The sequence below is a fragment of the Melanostigma gelatinosum genome (genome assembly GCF_949748355.1).
Source record: "Melanostigma gelatinosum genome assembly, chromosome: 15".
Classification (NCBI taxonomy): Eukaryota; Metazoa; Chordata; class Actinopteri; order Perciformes; family Zoarcidae; genus Melanostigma; species Melanostigma gelatinosum.
Window position 1 is genome coordinate 16788831 of NC_136648.1, and position 19351 is coordinate 16808181.

Consider the following 19351-nt stretch of genomic DNA (forward strand, 5'->3'; position numbering starts at 1 on the left):
TATGAAATGTCTTCCTTACACTGTGATATTTTTTCTAGTTTCTTTTATATATATATATATATATATATATATATATATATATATATATATATATATATATATATATATGCGATTCCTTTTTTGTCCATTGTTAACTTTTTATTGTCGAACTATTGTGTATTGTCAGCTACAGACTGTAATTGATTTTAGTTTACTACTATTGCACTTTGGCATGACCTTTTCCTTCATAGGACACTCAGCCTGTACATTCTGGCAGGGGGACAGACAATGGAAATCAGCCTTGCGGCTGTAATTGGGTGCATTTACATTTTAATTGAAGGTGTTCATCAATGTACATTGTCCCTCTCGAACAAATAAAACTAAACTAAACTAAACTATGCTCCTGAAGACAGCGCTGGGTTTGCATATGTGTTCCAAGAGTTGACACATGCACGTGTAATCAGCTTCCACAGTAAGAACATGCATGTTATTTGACAGCACTATTCACATATTCAAGCATTTAAGTTACAGATAAGCAAACTAATAATATGTTTGTGTCTACAGGCCCGACCTTCAATAATTACTCCTGAGACCATATCAGAACCTTACAATAAACATTCAACTCAGTGTGTGAGTCAACGTTGTGCTCCTCTTGACATTCCCCCTCCACCTCTTGCAGTTTTGTTGCGCAAAACAACACGCTACAATTGTCCTTTCTAAGCAGCATTTCATAATCCCCTCATCCCGCATGGGTTTGGCAATGAGTATTAAACATGGCTTTGATGCAGAGTCCCCTTCCTTTGTTGCACATTGTAGAAAAGCAGAGCCAGCACTGGTTTGAACTAGTATGGTGTGTTACACAACAACACAGCACAAGTGAGGAGAGATCATGCCAGAGATGTACTGACAGCAAAGCCTCAACCTTTACAAGCGATAGACGCTCCGTGCACGTGTTGTTTTTCTTGCAAGCACAGTGTGCTATTCTTACGTCATTATTTTTAATAATATGTAACGAAATTGTACAAAACCGGAGGGCGTCTGCACTGCCTGGTGCCGTAGTGTGAGTGCGTGCTTACTGACTAGCATCTTAACGTTGTGTTTTTTTTCCCCTGCCCTTGCATAACATGCGTTTTTGTTTTTTCTTCCCACTCCACACAGGAACCACAATCCAGGCTGTACAGTCCGGTGGTTGTCATAGCAACAGGGCAGCATCCCTCTCCATCCTTTGTCCAGTGTCTCCCCGTCGTTTGAGCTTCCCAGGCGGAGGGTGGTTTGGATTCTGCATGCAAATCGAAGCCACCCCCTAATTGAGCTTCACAGCGAAGGAAGTGGAAGTGGGAGTTAAGACGGTGACTGAGTGTCATTAGGTGCTTTTCACAGATCGTAGCGAGGTAGTAAACTCCCCACATCCTGCGAGGGCATTTCACAATCAAGCGTTCTATGAGGCTGAATGCAACAGATCCATGCAGGGTTTCTGTCAAATATATAAATGGGAGATGGGAGGGAGGGATTGAGGTTAATGGCCTTTTGGTAATGTTTTGACTAGCCACGTGGTCAAAGAGATATGAAAGAATATCAGTGCAGGGGGGATGTGGGGGTAGGTTGGGGGAAAGGAACATTGTGTTTGAGATTGTGAATGTAGGAGGTTTTACTGGGAATGATGGGATGTACTGCAGTGTGTGTGGCCTGTTTAATTTCCCTGTATTTGTGCGTAGCATGTGGATGGAGTTTTTGGATGTGGGTCTATGCTTGGGTTCTGTTTTTGGTGCATGGCAGTTTAACTGCATTCACTGCTCTCTTCCTACACCATTTGCTGTCTGAACTGCGCCACGGTTTCTGCATGAATGTAGGCAGAAATAAAAGTACGGATGAAGAATATTTCTGACACATTAGCCCCGTTGTAGAGATTACTACATACCCAAACTCTAGGAACCTGCAAAGTCAGACACACAATGGCACAACAGTTTATGTTTACGGAGATTTTGGAGAAAACGTGGTTAGAGTACATGTGTTGGCTTCAGGCCAGCCAACGTCCTCTGAAACAGGACTGAACCTGAGCTCAATTTTATGATTGGTTAACTCGTCCCTGGCATGTCCAATCAGTGAGCTGACAAACGTGCTGTTGTGCGGCCAGTCGGGATGTAGGGGAAAGGTCTCAAAGCAAACTTACATTGCCCTCCCCCCCAAATGGAGCGAGTGAAGTAAATGCTTGTCCCATGAAATGAGGACGTGTGGACGTCTGGTTGATTAAAAAGAAAATGTAAGATGACAGCTTTCCAATTTCCCTTTGTAATATTGCCAATATATTAATAGTTAGTAAGTCGAAACTGGAGCTCTGTCCTTGTCTTTCCTTTTTTTTTTTTTAATAATCTACATTAGGGATCCAGTACAGTCTTCAATGTCTAAACGTGACCGGAGCGTGCTGTCTTTTCTAGTTTGGAATGTCTCCCTGTTGTCGATAAGGAAACAAAGCATCCCATCACTACGTTTATATCCGTGAAGTTCTGACTCAACTCTTTCATTAAAACAGCTTTGACTTAAAATAGTGCTGAATTGGCACATTTCTTCTTAGCAGGCTGCAAAGCTTGGTCACACGACATGTGCTGGCACTATATGCTTAGGTATGCAGGGCATATTTCATTAGCATATTAGTTACACTTTTGTACAAATACACCTGTTTGCCACAAAGTATTTCTTGATTTTCTTACTGGTAGAAATTCACCCTAAATCCTGCAGTCCCATACAGTGAGAACCAAACTCAAAGATAAAACTATTTCTGTCTTGTGAACTTGCTGGTCTGGTTTGTTTTTTTAGCTGATCCAGACAATGGACGTTTCATTGTCAGCCACAACAGTCCCGAGGTGATGATTATGACACAGCATTCCAGTGAAGGAACAGAACACTCCGAACACCAGTTAACAAGTTGTTATGGGGAAGTATGTTCCAGCAATTATTTATTTGCAGCATTGATCTCCAGATCAGCAGCCAGCTTAGTATTGAGATGGAAAACAGGGGTGACAGCGCTCGGTCTGAAGAGTAACATTTGTGTTAATCCATAAACTTTAAAATCAATGCGTCTCCCTGGTTTGTCTTTATGCTAAGCTAACCAGCCACTAGCTGGTTAGCTCTTGGAAAGCAGATTTGCCAAAACGATACTTTTAAGTCTTGAAGTAAAGAGTCAGACAACCAATGTGGTAAAATAAGTTTTAAATGTATCACTAAAACGCACCAGGTCTAGTAAACATGATTCATTACCAAATCAGGGGCATTACAATATCGCTGTTAACAAAAGGATAAAACTCCTTGAGGAAATCTACAAATGGCATTCTGGACAAATCCACCACATTTGAACAACATACGTCTGGGTACAGACATCTACAAAGTGTACCATACAAGTTGACCCTGCATGTCAAAATCTGAAGACAAACTGCCATTTAAAAATACACGTCATAAAGAATTAGTAACATTGAAGACTGGATACGTGAAAAGGCAAGTCAACAGATTTCTTTTTTAAACAGTACATGAACTAGTCAGATCTTTATTAAGTTACACATGCTGCCCAGCCTTTAGCAGCTCTACAGGGTCCCCGTGTGCTTTGGTTCATTTTAGTCACCGACAAACAGAAAGGGGAAAGATCTGGGCTATAAAACAGTTACAAAAGCCGATCCCCTCTAAAGACGAGGGGAAAGACGTACCCTGCCATTACCAGCACATAACTACCAAGGCCATCATCACCATGTCATGTTTTAAGTTGACCAGCCAACTTTAAGCCATTAATTGCAGGTTAAAGATCATCTCAGTGAGAGAGAAAATAAAATACAGTACTAGTGGAAAGAAACGATAACGTCAGGAGTACAGTGGGAGTCATTTCATAGAGTTGTGGATCTAGTAATCCGCGGGTTCATCTCCCTCCTCGTTCAGCAAACAGGTGCGGATCAGGGCCTCCGTCACACCGTACGGGTCACAGTTGGCCGACGGGCGGCGGTCCTCGAAGTAACCCTTCTTCTCCTGGCCGACGTTACGAGGGATGCGGATGCTGGCGCCGCGGTTGGCCACGCCTGCGGAGAATTCGTGGATGTTTGAGGTTTCGTGGCGGCCGGTGAGCCGGCGGGCGTTGTCGAGCCCCCCTTTGGGGTCATAGGCACGGATGTGATAGCTGTGCCTCTTCCCGAGCTTCTCAATGGACTCCTCAATGGCTCTGAGGGCAAGAAATGACAGGAGTCCCATCAGAACAGTTTAAAATCATGCACGCAAGGGAAAAAACAAAAACTGCACTAAATCAGCAGAGTCAACTCAACCGTGATGCTTTTGACACTCACTTCAATCCACCGTCTTCCCTCATCTCCTTGGTGCTGACGTTTGTATGACAGCCGGCACCGTTCCAGTTGCCAGTGATCGGCTTGGGGTCAAATGAGGCGACGACGCCAAAATCTTCGCAGACACGGTGCAGGATGAAGCGCGCCACCCAGAGATGATCACCCATGTTGATCCCTTCAGAAGGCCCGACCTGGAACTCCCACTGGATACACAAGTACAGTAACATTACACTTTGATCTGGCTGCTTGAAAAACACGTGAACGTCCAAACATGGATGAGGTTCTTAATTATTACCTGAGCAGGCATCACTTCTGCATTTGTGCCACAGATGTCGACTCCAGCATACAGACAAGCTCTATAATGGGCCTCCACTATGTCTCGGCCATAGGCTTTGTCAGCTCCCACGCCACAGTAGTATGGACCTGTAAATGCATTAATTAACAAAACCATCCAGACATTGATCTACGTTTTCTATACTCAACAACTCAACACTTGGCTGCTTACCCTGTGGTCCAGGGAAACCATTGGATGGCCAGCCAAAAGGGTGTCCATCTGTGCCCAGAATGGTATACTCCTGCTCCATGCCGAACCAGGGATGCTGGTCCGCCACCATCGCCATTATCTTGCTGCATGTGATTCGAAGGTTGGTTTCTGTAAGAACAAAAAAAAAAAATAAAAAAAAAAATCTAGTAGTCAAATAAAGTTATGCAAAAGCATCTTTAAAGTCCTTTAAATAGCAAATTATACAAGTAGTACTTTGGCACGGTATACAACATTTTCAAAATTTGCTTTAGGGTCCTAGAGAGACAGAGCATGGCACGTCCTCTTAAGATGTTACAGTTGTGTGTGTGAAACGGAAATTACAATAAAGTCCCATCACTTCTACAGGAACAAGCCTCAACCGCCGAATCAGTGTGTATGCACATAACGAATGAGCACATGCCAATTAGTTAACGTGTGTCATCAAAGCATGGGAACGTGTGCGCATGAAACTGTGTGCCATTTAACAAGTGCAGCATAGCCAGGCGTAACTCAATATTTGAGTCGATTGATAGTTTGAGGGCAGCCACGCGCTTGTTTTAGTCAACGTATTAAGATACGATAGCAACTAGACACTCAATATATATTTTGAACATTTCTATTTTTTAGTTTATTTAGGCATACTCCTGTTACAACATCTTTTAAATTATGTTAAAGTCTTGTAGAAGAAAAGCATTTTTATTGTTGCCATTTCTGCTACATGGCTCCATTCATTACAATTAAAATAATAAACTTCACAGCTCCTCTTTGTTACCTGCAGGTTTGCGGTTGTACTTGAGCACCTCACACAGGACCAGCTTGTTGGGGTCTTTGCGGAATGGATCCCTAAACATGGCAACAGGAAGCAGATACATGTCGCTATTGGAGCCCTCAGCCTGGTTTGTACTGGAGCCATCGAAGTTCCACTCTGGGAGATCTGCAAGAGGAAGAAGAGGATGGGGGGTGGTGGGGTTTGACCTAGAGGACCTAAGGAATCATCTTTATGGTAATTTCAGGAAGATTCAAGGGCCCTGCTTACCGTCAAGGCTTTTGGGCTCAGAATCCAGCGTCCTGGTTTTGCACCGGAGCCCCTCTCCGGTTCCATCGATCCAGATATACATGGCTTGGACCTTATCCCCCTGAGGGAGCTCCATGTACTGCTGCTTGACAGCTTTACTCAACGTGGCGCTGGCGGAAGTGGCCATCTTATTTCCTGCTATGAAACACCTGAGGAGAAGAGCAAGGAATGAGACCTGGGTGCGCTCTGGAGCTCATGTTGCGTGGGGATGAAAAACGCGTTGAGGAAGTAAAATAAGCCACATTTCTACCCCCCCTCCCCTCCACCCCACACACACACACTCCCCAGGCTGGAAACAAAGGGACAAGCCACTTGCCACCGCATGTGCAACACTAACATGCGGCATTTAACGAGGCTGCCTCTTGGAACACCACATTACTAGGAAACAACCGCACAACTGCTGCAGCCCCAAAAAACCCGCCTCTTTACTGTACATCCTGTTACCGTTCCGCCTGTAGCCATAGTTACAATAGTTACATCAGCGTCGTTACATCATCGGGCTTCCTCGTTGTAGTCCATCGCGCCTTCTACCGACAACTAAAGCAGCCACAGCGGACGGAGTTTAAAAGCCAGAGCGACAGAGGCGATACACACGACCACGGTTATTAAGAGTCCATTGTCTAAAGCGAGAAACAATGAAAGCGTGTACTCGTTTACCTGAGTATCCACGACAACAGGGTGAAGTTACACCAGGCACAACAACACGGAAATACAAATAAATTAAATTACCTGGGAAACCGAGGAAATGGAAATAAAAACTAAAGGCCTGACGTCTTGTCGAGTGATGTATCGCTAGTGTGTGTCTCATTCTCCGGTACCGATTTTCCGAGATCCGTGAACATTTATAAGAGTAGGAACTGGGACGTCGTCTCTTTGATTGGTCGGAGGGACGGCACCATGTGTCCTCCATTGGACCGACAACTGAACCGCAACGCCCCCTAACGTTCACAGGAACTCAGCCGCGTGCTGCCAGTGCGAGCCAACCCACATGTAGACGCGATGTAAAGAATTATAATCTAAGTAAAAAAAAGTGCGAACAACGCTGTGTCGAAGGCTTTTCGACAACGTGCTTCATTGTTGCAGGCGGACTCGACCGCGTGAGACAAAATGTAACGTTACGACATCCTCAGCACAAAACTCAGCACAAAACATCCGGCTTCTCGGTGCAAGACGCCACCGTGTGGTAGAAGCCAGGCACTGCCCGTGCACTGGTTTTAATGGGAGAGGTTATGTAATCCGACCAAGAAATATAGTCTGGTACGCTCCAGTTTAGTCCTGAATGCACACGTGAGCAAGTTATATGCAAAATGATGTCGTTATGATGCTTACATACAAGGCAGAGAAGTGTTTGACTCCTTCTCTGTCTGACATTTGTGTGATTTGTAACATAACATTCGTGTTTGTCCCATGAACTATGATGTTTTGGTTTGTTGATAGCAGCATCACCACACTTGATTTAGTTATTCATTTTAATATAATGACCTGGTGTGTCTAGTGTGTGTTGAGGCCTTTAGCTTCTAGATAATCATTAAGATGTCCGAAAAATAAATTGAGGGGTTCAGGGGCCTGGTTGATGTTCCAGCTAGCTACTCTGCTAAAGATATAGGCTAGGTAATCTTTCAGCACGACTGCTGGCAGAATGGCTGCTGTTTCTGTTTGTCATGGCTGTATTTAGCTCCTGCATAATTCAATTATTAAATAGCTGGCTTAGCTAAATTGACATTATGTCTAGTTTTGACGGTCCTCTTCACCGGTAATGCTATAGTTTTAGCTTTGTTTTGTAGCTTTCATGTTACAAAACGTACCCTATCTGAACGTAAAGTAAACATAGTTATACACATGTACGGCATAATAATATCTTATGGTAAAATATGGGGTGAAAATAATTGTCAAAAGTCCGATTCTGTTATCAACTCAATTTTGACATACTTCAAACTGCTTTGTGGTTGATCAGTACAGATGGCTGACAAATTAAAAGGAAAAAACAACAACATCAAGTGTGTAAATGAGGTGTTGGGACACCACAAGCCTTCATAACAGTGTGAGTGCTAGAAGGATAAACACCATTATCAAAAATCCACTCCCTCATTTGTTGTTTTGATAATTTGGGGGGATCTGGTGGTTGTGAAGGCCATGACATGATTCCCAATATTTATACTCATCAAGTCACTCAGACATTGTCATCCTGGAGGAGAACACTTCCACCCGGCTATAAGTGTTTCATCTTCAGATGAAGGTGAATCTTGACTCTGCTTGAATTTGCAGTGAGCTTGTCCTTTCATGGGTTTTCAGTTTTCCCAGCTGTGGTACAAAAGGGGACGTAACACACACGGAAACGATTGTTGAACTGGTTCATTTCATGAGATAACCTGGCCGATGCAAAGCAACCTTTAATGCCAAAGAGTTTGAAGACATCGCCTCAGGCCTTTTTTTTTCCTCCGACATTGTGGCTTCGAACCATTAGATGATTTTAATTAAGGGTGGGGCTGCAAGTAGGGCGTGAACGGACAGGTGTGTTGTTGTGGTTACCCTGGGCAAGGATGAGGAGACAGTGTGGAATAACGCCCCAGGATCACTTGCTGATACACTGGCTGGGGTTCTTCATGATAAGCTTCTCAGGGCCCCGGGCTAAAACACCATGCTGCACCATCTGGGACTGTGGCAGGAGCTGGACTGGACATGTCTTTAAAACTACTTCTAAAGACAGCAGATGTCCCCACCCAAGCTCTGCAGCAGGTTCTGGACAAGGCTGGTGTTGCAGTGTATTTGGTTGTGTGTGTGTGTCGTGAATCATTAGATGATTAAAGGAACCACGGCCGCAAACATGTATCTTATCAGCCTGCAGCCCTCTGGCGATGCTGTGCCCTGGATTCAAACTAGTTAGCAGGAAGTCTGCCAAGGGAATTCAGCGACAACATTCTAGTATTAATATTAACCCATTTAACTGTCATATTTGAAAAAAACATGGACACAGAATAACATTTTATTAATTTGGAATCCACTGTCATACATCTGATAATGTGCCCTTTAACCCGTTTTGTGTTTGAATTGGTTCTGGCTACCTCGAATGTATTTTTAGTATCAGGATGACAAAATCTTTCTAACGTACTCGTAACTATTGATTAAAACTGCATCTGTGATGGACAAAAAAAACATTGTATTACATTATAAAATGATCCTCCTGAGCAACTTTCTGCTGTTGTTTTGTTTTGCGGGTCAGTGGATGGACAGCACCACCCGATGGACTCAGAACTCCAGAGCAGCAGATGGAGGAGGCGACGCTGAACCATCAGACTTGTATTACCTCTGGAGGACCTGAGAAGGAGATGGTCCCTCTACCCGCTGTAGACAAAGACAAGTAAGACCAACAAGACAAGTACAGTTTTCAATCAAAATAATATTTGTTGTTGAAAAATATTTTTCAGTACGTTTGAAATCAATACCATGATGATGATAATATCTTTCCAGTAATTATAAATATCACGTTGGATGTCACGCATTAAAATAATGCCATGTGCTGTGTAGACATTTCAACCAGAACACACCAGTGCAGAGTGTCGACTTGCTGATACTGTTGGAATCTGTGGTGACTGCCGGTACGAGTCTCATCAGTCACTTTGATATGATGACGCTTGTCGCTTCATAATACAACTTGAAGTGACTTGAAGTCGTCTCTCTCTCTGCGTTTACATCTTGTGGATTTGTCCCCCATCTCACATTATCATGCTCATTATCCGGATGCAGATAAACACATCAACGCAAATGAGTCTTTCCCCCGGGGCAGAGAGCTCAGAGGACTCCTCTTTGAATTCAAGAATGATGCCGTATATTTCCAACACTGAAAAAGGATGACTGGACTGGGAAACTTCTCTGTGGGCGGTGCCTTGATTAATTTTTCGTTGTGTGACACCCTCTGTAAACAGAGGCGTGTTGGAAGCATGGGCACATGGAGACTGTCAGAAAGAACAGTTTAATCATTGCGATTATGTTTTTACTAGTAGTTATTTTGTCACATTTATTGCATGATTTGAAGCAAATGTACTTCATTTCACTGTCACCACTTAATAGATTCAAACATATGTTTGATAGAAACATTTATATTTAATTCCTGATTTACTGAAGTCAAGCATTAATCCAGTGGCACACTATAGCCCTCACGCAAGGAAGTCATTACAAATATGAAAATCAACATTCAGAAACTTGAAACTTGCTCGAAACACAACCGGTAACAGTGAAAAAGGAACCGTTTTGGGAACTTTTACTATCCGGTGCGTTCATATGCTCATAGGAAGCATGAACATCTAAGGTGTGATTGGCAGAAATATTTCAGTTGAGATATTGGAATCTGTATTGAGAGAGAAAAAGTTTGATACATTTGGCAACTGGCTCGACTGAAACGGAAGTCTCCTTAAATGACAAAGATTGGCAGCAGGATGAACACAATTGCTGGTTAAATGGCTTGAAGGTAAAGTAAAAACACAAGTTTGTTTTCCTTTAGGTGAGTAGTAGCTGTTGTTTTAGTGACGCTTGGTGGATGCTGTGCTCATCATGACTATCCAAGCATTCAACAAAAAAACTGGTAGTCCTAATATGTTGCAAAATCAGACATGCACTAATCGTGCAGATGAGTGCGTTTCAGCATCAATGCAGAGTATTGTTAAAAAAAAACGGAGCTTTGTTAGTTTTAGAGAATCACTTGATTTTCCAGCAGAGGGCAGCAGCTACCAACATAGGACTTCATCTGGCATGTTTGAGAACACATGTCCAGTCTTGTGTGATATAATGCAAACTGGTTTGTCAAAATATAACAGAAGACCTCCATAGAGGGAACGACAGCGAGAGGGCCGGGTACAGTGGCGCTATCTTTAGCAATCATTTTAATACATTATCTTGAGAGCTTTTGAAGCAAGAGATACAAATGAAGTATGTTTTTTCGACCATGTGACTCTTCCAATGGCTCTGTGTTGTAGATCTGTATCTTCCGAGAAAAGGATTTTGAGGAAAGGGCGCAACGAACTTCTCTCCAGACTTGAATAACCAGCTCAGTTTGCAGCTCGGTCATTCAGCGCAGAGGCCGATGAATAACCCTCGGTAGATCTCACGCCTTCACCCCATCAACCGTATCACATTTTAGGCCCTAACCCCTGCGATCCCTCGGCCCTCATATATCATCATGTCCTCTACTAACACTCTACCTTAAAAATTAATAAGGCTGACAACATACTTGTCGCTATTTCGATGCTCAGCATGTCCTCTGTGACTCTTCGGTTCGGCTGTAAATCAGGCCAGGAGGAGCCTCGAGGGATTGTGTTCCTCTAAAGCTCCTTCAAAACACTTTGTATGGAGCATCAATAACCAAACACTTCGCAATAACACTTATTGGCACGGCGGCATGAAATACCATTGATCTTTCAAATGAAACTCAGCAGAAGTACAAGCTGCTGCTCGGATTGTTGCCTTTTTTTTGTGATTTTTGTCTCTATTCTCTCGGCGGTATCGGTCGGGGATGAGGGCAGAGCAGCGTGAGGCATCGTGGGTTATATCTTTGCTCTTCTTTGGGATAATAACTTTTTTGCTCCATTCCAGGACTTGTCTGTCATCTTGACATGGCAATATCTCCCAACTCCACTGTTTCATAGTCAGTTTCATTTACTTCCAAATACCATTTCACACCCTGCTGGCTTTAACTAGGTATTATACAGCGTGTGGCGGAGTGTGCTGCAGATTGAATCGTGACAGAGACAACAACGTTTCTGGTGAAAAATAAGTGAATATTGTAAGTGGCAGACGATATAAAATGATTTTTTTTGCTCCATTTTCTCGGGCATGAATTTGTGTGATTGTCATCTTGGTCTCTCAAATTCATATGGGATGTCTGCAGCTGATGAAATGTGCAGCCTTTATTTTGATTTAGAATTAATGGCCAAATATTAAAAGGACATGTTTGTATTATGCTTTATTGTAGTAACTGGTATACTGCATTCATTTATTAACTGATATAAACCCTTACATTTTTTTTTATTGCAGCATGAGGTCAAACAAGAGCATTACAAACTGGCCGACAAATTAATATCACAAAATCTTCCAGTCGGTATTGAGAATAATAGAAGCTATTGCACGTCAAGAAAGTAGCTTAGCTAACAAATACTGTGGGCTATCATTAGCTTTACCGGGTAAGCCGGCAGGATGCTGTGTGATTTGTCCCTCATTTTACTAACCATCTCCTGAACGGACCAATCCTCTCAGCTAACTCTTGGCAACACAGCGAATAAGTCTATTTCCTTAAAATGTCAATTCCTTTAAGAATTGCTTCGTCATTTTTCAAGGCTGCTTCTTGCTTGTTTGTGCCGGTGTGTCAATCGCAATGGACATTCGGCATTGTGTGGACTAATGTCTTGTTTGTTCTTGTATTGCGTAAAAAGTACCCACACTCCAGCTTGAGCTTGTTGTAAACTCAGGATATTGTGGTTTTTATTTGCATTGCGAGCACACGCCATCCCCTCAGTGAAAGCTGATTGCCCGCCCGTGTTAATGTGTTCTGGAGCCGACTCTTTCCTCCCACATTCACAAAGAAAAAAAAAATCCACTTGTTTACGCTGCACAGATAAACTCAACCACAACAAAAAAAAAACATGTTTTGATCCGCAGATGTTGTTGCATAGTTTACGTTCGGTCATGAAATCGAGAGACGGGAATGTTTTTGTCATTTATTTATTCCTCTCCAGTAATCGCCCTGCTATCGCCCACAGGCGCCTCCGTATGGAGAGATTGCCCACGGGTGTGTGTGCCGTGATGCCAGTTGGTGGTCCTGCCCATGGCTTGGTGGGCGAGCATGGTGTAGTCCCCGCTGCCACTGCCGCTGACATATCAGAGCTGTTTATTAAGAGGATGACAACTCTATCAAGCCCCATAAGCGGGCCCTCGTGCACAGGAGTTCTTTTGTTACTTTCAGGGAGGGTGTCATCAATCTTGCTGCCATGCTACTCTCTTGAGCTGTTGATGGCAAACACGATTCCTCCCTTTCTGCCTGGCCTCTCCCGCCTCGCAGTCTGGAATCAGGCGTGGTGAGGGGGATCGGGGAGATAGGAGGACTTTCCCCGAGAGTGCCTTTTCTTGACAGGCGACAGAGCGGACCGTTTGGACACCAGGGGTGGATATATGGGACCATGTAATGAAAAGACGTTGACAGGACCTGCTTGCTCTGTAATGAAGGTCCTCTGGAGCTGTGAATGGATACACACACATCTTTCACGCTTTTGTCTCCCTGCCTTTCCCACAGAATCTATCTCGTCCATTTGAACCCCCAAAAACAAAAAGGAAAAAAAAGGAGGAGCAAGAGAAGCATCCCTGACAACAGCTCACAGTGTTAAACATTTACATGCAACAACGTGGTGTGCATTTTTAATGAAACAGCAACTAAGTTGATTTACACCTACGACTCCTAGCTAAATCCCCTCCGCATCAGACCATGGAAATGCAGTTGAATGCTCAGTCTCTCTCTCGCTCTCTCTCTCTCGCTCTCTCTCTCTCTCTGTCAGTGCTACTCAAGACTCAGTGTAGCTCACAGAGATGGACTATGATGTATGTACTCCACTTTAGCATTGGCTGAGGTCACAGACTCCATAAATGTCTGAGACAAGTCTGATATTTTAATCTCTTTTTAGTGAGGGGATGTTGGGCCTTTGCCCAATCAATACACAAGGCAATAGCCTTGCCAAGATATCTCGCGGTAGCTTTTCATTGTTCTGTCTGGAAGCTGAAATGTCAAGCAGAGTAGCACTGCTCCAACTGCAGCTTAAATAGATCATTTTTTACAATCTAGACGCTTCTGACAATACCGGAACGGTGCGGTCGCAGTCTGAAGATGACTCTTGTCTGAGGAAGAGGGGGCAGACGAGCACCTGAATATTCTTCTTTTTTTTTTAGTCCTCAAATCAAGTCCAATCTGTTTAATTCATCAGTCAACAATAGACCCAAAGAGCAAAGAGAGAGTGGGGGAGCTGTGCGGCTGCCTTTTGTAAGCGCACACAGCCAAAAATATCAAGCCACTCTCTCACATTAACATTGCTAATTTGTTTGCCAATGGTCTCCGAGGCGCTGAATAATTGGCTGCGAGATATTGTTTGTTCAGGTGTTCCGCATAATTGAATTCTGTATTCAAAATACTGTGGATGAATGTTGAAAGAATACTGAAAAGAATCATGTACTTTGTGATACATTTTCTTTCAAATGGAGCTATTGGTGTAGATTAATTCTCATCCCCATTGCGACTGGTGATGATTGCAGCACATTAATTCTCTGGCTAATGTGTAAAGCACACACGTTTTGAATTGCAAAACAACTCAACTCGTGTTCGCCCGTTTCCAATTAATGTCCTGTTGTTGAATTTCTCTTTGAGGACCCTTTCAGAAATGATATGCTTTCTATGCACAATGTAACCTTTTGAAACTCACAGATTGATTTCATGCAGCCGTTATTCCGCCGAAACGCCGCTTTTGTCAGTGCTCTGCCTTGAGCTGCGCGCTGATAAGGCAGCTAATGTGTGCTGCTGCGTAGCTCGGCCCATGTGCACATGTGGAAGTGATATAGCGTCCAGCTAGACACGTGTTGACGGAGCCGGATGATGCATTTGATTATAGTTAGTTGTGAGGAGGGTCTTGCTTGGGTTTGATTCAGCTGCCCGACGCTGACCTAATGCCTCAGCTCAATCAGTCACCTTGTCCTCCCCTTGACTCCTCACCCCGTGATCCTTCCCTCCCAGCCCGAAGGACTCAAGAAAAACAACCCAAGTGCTTAAGACCCTCCCTTTGCTCAAACCCCTGTCTGCACTGAAATAAATTATATATGAAATCAATGCTGGGTCCTCAGGTTGTTGTTTTCTCACAGCACTCTGTACTATGTCTCCTCGCAGTGGCGTACCACACAGAAACCTGGGCCTCCATGAGCCTCTTTCTCCTATTAATACAATTGTCACTGTTGTACAAATACCCAAATACATTTTTAGAACATTACTGCCGTCACAGTTCGTTCGGTAATCAGTATACCCTGAGTAGATAACAATGGTGGAAAACCATCTTACACTGAAAGGATTACTTTTAAAGCCTTTCATAATAAAAGACTTCAAGGGAATTATATTTTATTTGCAGAATTAATGTGAATTTGTTTTCAAGTGCCAGCCCCGTCTGTTGCAACATGGAAGTAGCATAATACAACTTTAGGAACTTAAACGGAACTCCACCGAACTCCACCTCTAGCCCACTCTACTAATGTAGGCGCCAGGATTTTGACAAGGAAGAAGAGTGCAGGCAATAAAAAGTTCTTAAAAAGCCTTTTTCTTTTAAAAACTGTCCATCATCTCTGCAGGTTAAACTGAATACTTGTGAAACAATCTGGTAGAACACGTCGTCTCTCAACTCCAGCTCCAGTCTCGCATCTCAAGTTGCTAATCGGACCGTAAACAATGAGCAGCACACGGAAAGAGAAGTCTTGGCCCAGATATCCACTGTCTACATCAGAACCAGAGATATAGCCCCTAGACTCCAGGGCGCTTATCCGTCGCCAGACCGACAACCGATGGGTTCCAAGATTCGTCCGACAGTGATTTAACACAACGACCCGGCCTTGAAGTTGAGAAAACTCAAAGTACTTTGCAGCTGGTTGCCTTGTGTTTTTCCAAATTTGTGTCATCTGGTTCCTTCGATGTTATAAGAACTCCTCCTGTGTTTCTGTTTATCATCCCGGAATTGTTTGTGTCTGTGTGTGTGTGTGTGTGTGTGTTCAACTCTCCGGTCTGATAATCAGTGACAGAGATGTTATAGGAGTGTGACAGAGTTCTATTTGCCATAACGGACATCTTCATCCCATCACTTCCCTTGTTTTTTTTTGTTTTTTTGCGTCTTACCAAGTGCTGGCATCTGTGGTGTTTCCAGGCGGATACACTGCAGTGGAGTGGGAATTCAGAGGATTCAGACAAGGCCACAGCAGCTCAGGCAGGTGGAGAGAAGGAAGAGCTGTGCACACAAGCAGCACAGGAAGAGAGGAGAGGGAAAGAAAGAGAGGGAGAGAGAGAGAGATAAAACGGACTTCTCTGAGTCTTATATTTGAAGTGTTTAGCAGACATGCTGTCAGATTCAGAGGTCAGAGGGGATGATTGTATCGACGGGTTTTTTCATGGCTCACAAGTAAAAAAAGAGACGGAAAGCAGGCTTGAGTACCTGACTGCAAGAAATTACAAATAATATTTGAATGTGCATGGAATCTGCAAACAATGCAAACACCCAACATATAACTGGTTAGTCGTAGACATCTCAGTAACAAGCACATTACGCTATAGACAATAGACAATGAACAGGCATACATTGTGTTTATTTGGTTTGTTAGAAGGTCATCAACAGCCACTAAAGGTACTGACAGAAACATGTAAACTCTGGTTTTTATACTACAGCTTTGACTTTCTCTCTCGTCTCGCTCTCTTCACCACAGTCGTACAAAATTAGCAACAAAGTCCATTCAACACTCTGAACTGCGCTTGTGGTCGTAAAGACTCAGAGCAGTTGGCAACGTGAGACATCCATCATTAATAAACAAAAATGGCTCCTGTTAACAGATTGATTGCAAAACATTAACAACATATTCTCGCTGTCAAATGAAAGCCACGTATTCCCATAATGTCAACTTTCCACAGATTTAGAGAAACAGACTTGTTTTAAACCGTGTTTGACAATGCTCTTCTTTAGATATTTGAGTGGGATTTAAGGTTTATCTCCTCGAGCCACAAGAGGAAAACAATGAAAATCTGTCTGTTTATTGCAAACACTTAATTAACTGCCTAAGCTTTTCATCACATCGTGCTTCATCAAAGCACACCTGTCACGCTCTGATGACGGTCTATGTGACCCAAAGCTTACACATTCATTGCCTATTTTTTGCATCTAGCGCCTTTTTGGCTTGTAGTGGTATGTGGTAGTTTTAAAGTTAAAGTCTTAACTTTTAATCCTTCAGTTTATCCAAAAACCTAAGAACAATATAATGTAATATTAAAATGGGGATATTTGGTGTTCTCTGACCAGTGATGTAGGAAATGATGAACATGAGTTCCGCTGACCAGCAAATGTGTATTGTTCAGTTATTGGATGATACATATACGCACATTACTTTCCTCAAAATACAGCAGCTCCGCTACAAAGCGTGGCATGTTTTAAATCACTGAAGGAATATAATGCAATGATATTTACAGCATTCAGTTTAAGAACAGAGTTACATCAAGCTTGAAACTACACATACGCGTCTGCCAATTTTGGAGAAACACTATTTTCACTCTCAAACACTTTTACGTTATTGCGGAATCCTTTCTCTGCAAAGATCCTGTATGCAGGTGACTTGTTGCTAATAACATTCTTTACATGTAACTGAATGGATGCTTGAAGTGTACGGTGTTTGTGGCACAAACAAAAAAAAGGGTGTCGTGTGTTTTCACACAGGCTTTTCAGTTGCCAGTGGCCCACGATGCCTGACCCCTCCCTTTCTTTGTCACCGCCGGCGTTGCACTCTGTTTTCCCCCCATCTCCGTGGCAACCGGTGCTGCGTGCCATTGTGTTGATGTTTGTCCACAGCTAAGGTGTCGCCTATGTGTTTAATGGACCTCCCAGTCCGCTTCAGTGTCCGCTTCAGAGTCCCCCAGCAAAGCTGAGCGGCTGGGCCCTGCCACTGTTTGTCCCTGGGTGTCAGTGAGTGGAGGCAGGGTGGGGATGAGATAGGACTGATAATGGCTGCTTTGTTCCTTTGCTAGATGTGTTGAGGCTGTGCTCATGTGTGGACCAGGAGACGCCTGGTCAAACAGAGACACACAAAGGCTCGTGCGAACGGCTGGCCGTGGCCCATTCTCCACAGTCTGCCATGCTGCCAACGTGCACCACCTTCTGCGGCCGCGCTGAATTACTACCCTCGCAACCTTTCACACATATAAAAGCACTCTCTCACTCAGTGGGAACACTGACATTTTGCCTTTTGTCGGATACAAAGGATTTTTTAATTCTAAGTTTCTTTTTTTTTTTCAGGTGATCACTCCGAGGCCATATTCACCATTAGAATCAGTACGGGGGCGCTCCTTTGAAAGGCATTCAATTTATTCACTCGTAAAAGCCACACGGGCATTACTTGATTCAGTCGAGCTTAAGTCAAGATTGATGCTTTCCCCACCGCCTTTGATGTGTAAGCAGTGCATTTTGCTTTTAAGATATTATTTTCACTTGATTGATTGACAAAGTAGACACAAAGCGTCCCTGGTACTCTCACTAGTGTTTGACATTCAGGGGGAATTACTCTACATTATGGAGCTTTTAACATTTGCAGAAAGGACACATTGCTGCACAGAGAGCAGTCATGTTTTGTAGTTCTGGGGAGATAATGGGGAATTTAACAATCAATAACAGTGGAACCTTTGGAATGCCAAGAATGAATCTTTGGAGCTAATGCGCCACATATCCTCATCTACCGGCTGGTGTTTTAACCTCTTTAGCATAGCCCCTGGAGGAAATGGGGGATATGATTAGGAATTCGTTAGAGGGCTTCTATTTTTATGCTGATGACACACTTTCTTCTCCCGGGCTCTCGATGTTGCTGGCTCTTGACTTTCTCACTGTCTTTTCTAAACTAGATCAGCTGTTTACCACCGTGTAGGAACGTGACATGAAGTTCACTGACTAAAGCAGCTGCAAGCAGAAGAGGTCTGATATCAGTCAGGGAGAAAACTCCTCTGTCATCTAAAAGCCATTCGCAAGCTCCTCTTTTATCCCCGAAGGCGCGTTTTTAGTTTTTTTTCCCATCGCTGCTCCATTTACGTTTTCACAAGTTGGCCCTGCAGTCGTGCCACCTGCCTCAACTATTGACTGCGAGATACAGAGAAGGATGTACAAAACCAATACAGGGTGCCATACAATTTTGTTGAAATTCGCTGTTTTTTGTTCATGCCATCATGTTTGGAGCAGATTACAGTGTGTCCACACGGCCCCGCTCCCCAGGGGGCCTTCTCTGTGGTTCAGGTATTGTGACCAGGCGGGCGGGCTGGTGGCCCTGGGCCCTTGGCGCTTTGGGGAAGAGAGGACAGTGGCTGCATTTGTTTCCCACTGAAAGGGATTACAGGTCCTGACGGCCATGATTAATCACCCAGAGGCAGACATCTGAATGCGGCCAGGGAAAGGTTCAACTTTTTAATTCATCCCACACACAATCTATTCAAACCAGCTGTTGGCGCTCCTTTCCCTCATCTCCCGGCTCTTTCTTCTCAGTGACCATTGCCTTCTACTGTCTTTCTCGCCCCATTTATGGCTCACATAATTATCTGGGGACGCAGAGTACTTATAATTGTGGGGGCCGCTTGGACGACGCTCGGTACTCTATTTTTATTGGAGATGGGTTCCTTTCTTCTTTGCGGGACAATAGTTGACTTTGTTCATGCTT

The 19351-nt window shown here is 43.6% G+C and overlaps 1 protein-coding gene across 1 annotated transcript; it reads right to left on the reverse strand.

The window, feature by feature from the left end:
- Nucleotides 1–3169: 3169 nt before the first annotated feature.
- glula (glutamate-ammonia ligase (glutamine synthase) a) lies at nucleotides 3170–6750 on the reverse strand. Its single transcript, XM_079284506.1, has 7 exons — nucleotides 6623–6750; nucleotides 5855–6042; nucleotides 5591–5752; nucleotides 4801–4947; nucleotides 4591–4718; nucleotides 4299–4498; nucleotides 3170–4177 (listed from the first exon to the last, which is right to left on the reverse strand). Exons 2-7 carry the CDS (start codon nucleotides 6018–6020, stop codon nucleotides 3865–3867), a joined length of 1116 nt encoding a protein of 371 aa, XP_079140632.1. The 5' UTR covers nucleotides 6021–6042; nucleotides 6623–6750; the 3' UTR covers nucleotides 3170–3864.
- Nucleotides 6751–19351: the final 12601 nt, after the last annotated feature.

Bases quoted from the DNA above. Each gene is read 5' to 3' on its own strand.
- glula (XM_079284506.1), bottom strand. From the start codon at position 6,020: ATGGCCACTTCCGCCAGCGCCACGTTGAGTAAAGCTGTCAAGCAGCAG. The intron at 5,753-5,854 runs GTAAGCAGGGCC...TTCCTCTTGCAG, and splicing joins TGAGCCCAAAAGCCTTGACG to ATCTCCCAGAGTGGAACTTC. The intron at 4,499-4,590 runs GTAATAATTAAG...TTGTGTATCCAG, and splicing joins CAGAAGTGATGCCTGCTCAG to TGGGAGTTCCAGGTCGGGCC.